This window comes from Nannospalax galili, unplaced genomic scaffold (genome assembly GCF_000622305.1).
Source record: "Nannospalax galili isolate Female #2095 unplaced genomic scaffold, S.galili_v1.0 scaffold109, whole genome shotgun sequence".
In the NCBI taxonomy this organism is placed as follows: domain Eukaryota; kingdom Metazoa; phylum Chordata; class Mammalia; order Rodentia; family Spalacidae; genus Nannospalax; species Nannospalax galili.
The window spans coordinates 5,211,107-5,217,652 of record NW_008360315.1 but is presented as its reverse complement, the minus strand read 5'-3'; the positions used below and the strand labels follow the sequence as shown (position 1 = coordinate 5,217,652).

The following is a 6,546-nucleotide window of genomic DNA, read 5'->3' as shown; positions in this document are numbered from 1 at the left end:
AGAGAGAGAGAGAGAGAGAGAGAGAGAGAGAGAGAGAGAGATTGATTTTATTCAGGCAGATATGCTTAATTTTTGTTTCATTATACCCTGAGAAAATATTCTTTATGTTTTTCTATAGCACCTGTTTCTTTTGTTTTTACTTATATTCTATATTTGGACAGGTCAGATCTAGTACTTTTCCCCCTATGAGTTGAGAAATATGCTCTATGTAAGATTTAGGATTTAGAGTATAGCAAATACATCAAATGGAAAGTAATTATACATCTATACCTATTTCATTTGATGTTAGAAAGCAATTTTATATTTGTTAAAAAAAACTTGAGTGATTCCTTTGAATCTGATTTTCTGAATAGTATGTTATCTGCATAATATGAAGTAATATGTATTATCAAATGCTGATATGATAGTAGTAATCATAGCAATAGTATTAATCTTAGTCAAAATTACATTCCATAGTAAACAATCAAGAATGCTTTGAAGGTTCTTAACTCTCTTTCCCTAGTTTTCTTTCTATTGCTGTGACAAATACCCTGCTCAAAAGCAACTTAGGGCAAAAAAGAGTTTATTTGGCTTATAATTCCAGGTTGCAGTTATTTTTGTGGGAAAGTCAAGGCAAGAACTTAAAGCATCATCAGTCAAGAACAGAGAGAGAGCCATGCTGGGTGCTTGCTTTCACTTAGCTCTCTCCTATTTCTTATAACTCAGATCCTCTGTCTAGGGAATGGTGCTGCCCACAATAGGTTGGGTCTTCCCACATCAATTAATTTTGGCTTATAATTCCAGGTTGCAGTTATTTTTGTGGGAAAGTCAAGGCAAGAACTTAAAGCATCATCAGTCAAGAACAGAGAGAGAGCCATGCTGGGTGCTTGCTTTCACTTAGCTCTCTCCTATTTCTTATAACTCAGATCCCCTGTCTAGGGAACGGTGCTGCCCACAATAGGTTGGGTCTTCCCACATCAATTAACGGTCAAGACAACCCCCCACAGACATACCCATAGGCAATGTGACCTAGATAATCTCTCAGTTGAGGCTCTCTTCTCAAATGATTCTAGGTTGTACTGAACTGACATTTAAAACTAAGCATCACACTCTCTACATAGTGAATAAAACCAGTGTCTTAGGACAAGTTTTCCAGGTGCAGAGCCTGAGAGAGTGATTTGGCTGTTTGTAACTTACTGAGGGAGAGCTCTTTATGAAAACCCTGTAGGAAAAGATGGTAGGCAAAAGGATAGAGCTGAGCCAGGATGTGGTCTCATAGAATATCTAGCCTTGCCTGGATCACTGGGTAAAGGGTCCAGATTATAAACCACAGGCCAGGTGATCTTTCCTTTAGGCAAGAGGACCATCTTGAGTGTTTCCATTAGGTCTGGTTTTCCAAGAGGGATTGAAGATTTAAGCTCCCAAGCTCTGTGGTTCCTATCAGCAATTATCCAGGAAAGTGGGAGCAATTATGAACTCTTAGCAGTCAAACTTTGGTCATTTGAAGGTGGGTGCCCTGGCTCCATGGAAGCAGTCTGGTGGGCATTAATAGCATCCACAGTGAGTCTGAATGGGATTCAATTGAAATTGTTCTGGGTATGGAATCTTCTCTCCGGTCTAGTTTTCACTATTATTAACATTATATCTAATAAAAAGTAGATACTCCATATTTATAGAGTTAATAAATGGTATATAATTAGGAGTCCTAGCTCCTCAGAAAGACACTCTGGTGTTGATTAGATTTACAAAAGAATAGCATGTTAGGTCATTGCACTAGACTCTCCCAGTTCTGCCCTCATAGAAAGGTAGCTTACTGAGAAATACATTTAATAGGTCAGGAGGGATCTAGGCTTTCACCTTGCCTTCCTTGAAGCCTGTTCTAGCAACGTGGAATGTCAACAGCACCTGCTTTTACTCCCACCTGACAACATGTGTGCATGGAGTTAGATGATTGTTTAAGACAGACGAGTTCGTGATTTTAAGACAAGAATTTCCCAAGAACATTTTCTGCTCTATGGGAGGCAATTTCCCTATGGTTTCCCACAGGCTTCCTCAACATACTGTTTGGTCTGCCTCTTACTTAACCTCCCAGTTTAGTAGAATGGCTTATCCACTGTGTGTGTATATTGATGTTCCATTTGGTGCTTTGGCAGGAATGCAAGACTTCAATTACCTGAGCAGTAACTGTTTTGAGATCACCGTGGAGCTTAGCTGTGAGAAGTTCCCACCTGAAGAGACTCTCAAAAGCTACTGGGAGGATAACAAAAACTCTCTCATTAGCTACCTTGAGCAGGTAAATACATTATCCAGTATCAAGTGATTTAGCAGTCTTTACCTGTTGTATAAGACTCATAAAAGGAGTTCCATCCAGGGGATTCCATCTGAGCCTGAAAGAAGATTCCAGAAATGGATGCCAGTAATGTTTTAGTTAGACTGCACTGGGTGGGCACAGGTCTAAATTGTCTGATGGTAGGAGCGAAATTAGGGGAGGAGTGAAGGTATATGGTGCTGTTTCAGGTGACTTTGGAGGAGGATTTGCTTTGATCTGGCATCAGTGGTGTTTTGCAAGCTATGTATAAGTAGTAAGAGGCCTTTATCACAAGAGCATAGGCAGCCTGCATCATAGAATACTTCAGTTTTAGAATCAAAGGCTTAGAAAAGACCAGTCCTCCACTGTAAATGTTTTCTTGACAATTGTACTGACTAGGGATTGAACACCTGCCTGAAATCTCAGCATGACTTAACATAGGTTCTACTTCATGGCAAATAAGTGGTTAGGTCTAATTCTATAATTGGTGGAGAGGACATCTCTTGCAGAGTTTTAAAGAGATGTTTTCAGGACTAGAATTGTAAAGTTAATTAGAGCAAATGGTTTGCTAGGAAGGTTTGCTCTATTCAGTGGAATAGTCTAAATCTCAGAGAATTTCTCAGAGCAGTTCCTGGAGCACCTGTATCAAAACCATCTAAGGATCTTGTTAGAAAAGGAATTTCCTGCCCTGGACTTACACTTTCTACAGTGAAGGAGCCCAGTATCTCCCATCAGCAAGTTCTGTGGGTGACACTAAGTGAGGTGTTATGCCACATTATGGTGATGTTTTTAAAAGCTAGGCTGAACTCTGTTTTAAAGCCAAGAGTGGACCTTGACTGCTGAGAACATGTTACTTCAAATTTCTCTTGGAACTTTGCTCTCAAGCAAGGGCTTTACTATTCTTATTGAAATAGTACATCCAGCAGGAAGTGAGGCAGTAAAAGCCAGACCCACTTTTACCTTTTCAGAAAAGAATTTTGCTCTTGGATCCCTAGACTTTGACCACATGCACAATTACAGCTGGTTCTCAATTTCCCTCATTGTTTTCAATGAAAAAAGCAGTTTGCAACACTTTGATGCCTTGATATGTAAAGCATACATACATACATTTATTTGCTGTTTGGATGGAGGGCAAGGAAGAGTCTTGAGACATTAAGGCCATGTGACCAGGTCACAGAAGGAGCACAGAGCTCAGTGAGCTTATGTACATTACAAACAATAACTTTTCGGTTTGCAAGGTTAGGTAAAAGTCCAGAGTATGTCCATAATGTAAAAGTCATTACCACAACCAAGTTTTAACAAGACTTTAAAGGCAACTGATACAAATAGATCTTAGCAATCCCAGAGACTCTTCTGCTTGTTTTTTAACCTGGTTGAAATGGAAATGTTCTGAAGTCTGGAGAGAGGTTACCACAGGAGAAACAAGCCACTAATGGAATTTGAGCTTCTGTGATTTCCTTCGCAAAGCCTTGAAGTAACAGAGTTTTCCAATATAGATTCCTGACTGCTTGTGACATTTCTTCTGAAATTTGTTGTTTCAGTGGAATTTTTCAAACAGCAAAGTTGCCACATCAGAAAAAAGAATAAAGAAAAGAATAACTCGACATTTACTTATTTAAGTGTTTAACTACGTGTACTCTAAGTTCTTGAGTGGTAGAGGCAGAAAAAGTTGTGAACTTTAACTCAGCATATTTGTACTTAATAAAGACAAATCTCATTTTTTGTGGTGATTGTTTGACATATTTTTCAATGGTAGGGAAATTGAAAATTTTCATTTCTTGAAGCTTTATAAAAATATTGGTAGTATCATGATTATAGTATCTTGGGATAAATGAAGTGCTTGCGGGTGAATTTTACAAGATAGGGTTGTTTTGAATTTTGTTCATCAGTCCTCATCCAAAACCTCAGCTTCAGTTATGAAATGACAAATTAGCAATGTGTCCTTGGTTTTCTGTTCTGAGCTCTCCCTGTGTCCTCTTCTACTCCCTCACCTTTGCATTCAGAAAGCTAACTTTTCACGTTCCTTGCTGCCAATGAATAGTTTTCAACCCTTCAATTTTGGTTGGTTAGTTCATAAGCAGAAAGCTGAGACTTACTAAGTCCTAAACAAAAAAGATCAAGATGTATTTATTCTCTTTCTACTAAACTAGTTGCCTTTAAAATGATCATTCATTATTTCTGACAACATCCAGCTTTAAAAAATACCTTTATAAATTTTCCTTAGAGAATACATGTACATACTATTTTTATAGAGTTTTAGAGATTGAAAAATAATGCAAAAATTATTACCAATAATCAGGGGCATCTCACTGATAAGGTATTGCATAACTATCAGCTTTATTCTTTGATGATAAAAGGGATTAAAAGGGATGCCTGAGATTTATTCCATGCTCTGTAGGAAAATATTTAAGTGTTCTCAGTAGCAAAAGGACTTCTCTCTCTCTCTCTCTCTCTCTCTCTCTCTCTCTCTCTCTTTCTGTCCCCCTTTTTTTCTGTTTATGAGACAGTGTCGGTCTCATGTATCCTAGGTTGTTTTTTTGAATTCACTGTGTTGCTAAGGAGACCTTGAACTGATCCTCCTGCCTCCACCTCTCTCCCATTGGGATTACAGATATATGCCACTACGCCCAGTTTGTCCAGAGTTTGTGACTGAATCTAGAACTTCATGCTGGACAAGCATTCTACCAATTGAGCTATTAATACATTTCAAGCTCCAGAAAATTCAATTTCAGTCATGAAGTTCACTGATCTTTCATGCCTCTACAGTCAAAATGTATTATTAATGAGCTTAATGCAACAGCAGGCACAGCTTACATCTTTTCATCCAGATGACCTAGTCTTAATAGGCTCTCATATTCTTGTTAAAGAAAAGTGCTGTAAAAGGGTGTGCACAGGTGACCACATCCATAAGGGAGGGACTACTGAAATGTGCCGAGACCAAAACTTTGCAAATGTGACAGTCTTTTCCGTTATTCAGAATGTCCTTCAAAATCCTTCTCTGACTCAGAACATGACATTGATTTTCAGAAGGTTACTTCTCATTTGTTTGAGAAAAAAAAGCCCAGAAAAGAATGCACACAAATTCACTGGTGGTTAGGATGTTTTGAACCTTAATGTGGACCAATAAAATATTGCTAGAAAATAAGGAGATACTTGATGTTAAACATACCTACAGCCATTTCTATTATGAACGTGTTGGATATTCTTGACCTTCACAGATACACCGCGGAGTTAAAGGGTTTGTCCGGGACCTTCAGGGAAACCCAATTGCCAATGCCACCATCTCTGTGGATGGAATAGACCATGATGTCACTTCGGGTGGGTGTTCTTTGCCTTGTGTGAACACGAATATAATCACTAATTAGCATAATTGTACTTCTTATACTGATCTAAGCACACCAGTAAAATGTCTCCCTTCTATACTGTTTAGGCCTCCAAATTCCATCTAGGTTAAATTTGATTGAGGACGTCTGCTGAGTGTAGAAATCCGGGACCAGCAGGTGGCGCCCTTTCCCTACCTGTCTCACCCTGCAGTGGGGAAATGGTGTGGTCCACTCCAGTTGTTGAAACAAAGGGTGCAATGTTGTGTGTGTGTGTGTGTGTGTGTGTGTGTGTGTGTGTGTATGCGTGCACGCTTGTGCTTGTGCTTAAATATTTCTGTTTAGCTCATGGTTACATCACTTATTGGAATTCCTCAACAGTAACATTTTTCTAGGCATAGTTTTTACTGTTGGTAGACCTCATAGTTAACCCTTATTTTCTAAAGTAGTCTATATCCTTACCTCCTTTTTGCCTTCTTTATTTGTAGCTTTGCTTCACCTGTAAAAATTGTCCTCTAAAACTCCATTTATTCATTCAGCAAATATTTATCACCATTCCACCAAGTCTCACTGTGCTTTCCTAACGAACATTTCAGAACCTGTGCCCAGATAGCCAAGTACTGGAACCCTCTGGTCACAGGAACCCTGTTCTCTCTCTTATCCTAGAGGGCCTCAGAAATACTATTTTCTCTGCAGTCCATGAGGTGAAAAGCTGAGGAAGCTCGAATGTAGAGAGCAACTCATAGGAAAGAATGAAACTCAAGGCCTAGATTCTAGGAGACCCTGACCTTTTGAGGCTTGGGCATAAGAAGGAACTAGCATGAAGTGTGTTGTGAAGTGTGTTGTCCTGGAAATGCAGAAATGGAGGGAGGGAGGGAGGGAGGGAGGAGAGGAGGAGGAGGAGGGGAGAGAGAGAGAGAAACAGAATAGGGAATTATG

At 39.2% G+C, this 6,546-nt stretch overlaps 1 protein-coding gene across 1 annotated transcript in view; it reads left to right on the top strand.

Annotated features, from left to right (window-relative positions):
* Nucleotides 1–6,546, top strand: part of Cpe (carboxypeptidase E) — a 127,255-nt gene that overhangs the window by 115,854 nt on the left and 4,855 nt on the right. Inside the window, exons 6-7 of the mRNA XM_008824952.3 lie at nt 2,133–2,272; nt 5,506–5,605. Of these exons, the coding sequence (XP_008823174.1) occupies nt 2,133–2,272; nt 5,506–5,605 (240 nt within the window). The remainder of the gene's footprint in view (nt 1–2,132; nt 2,273–5,505; nt 5,606–6,546) is intronic.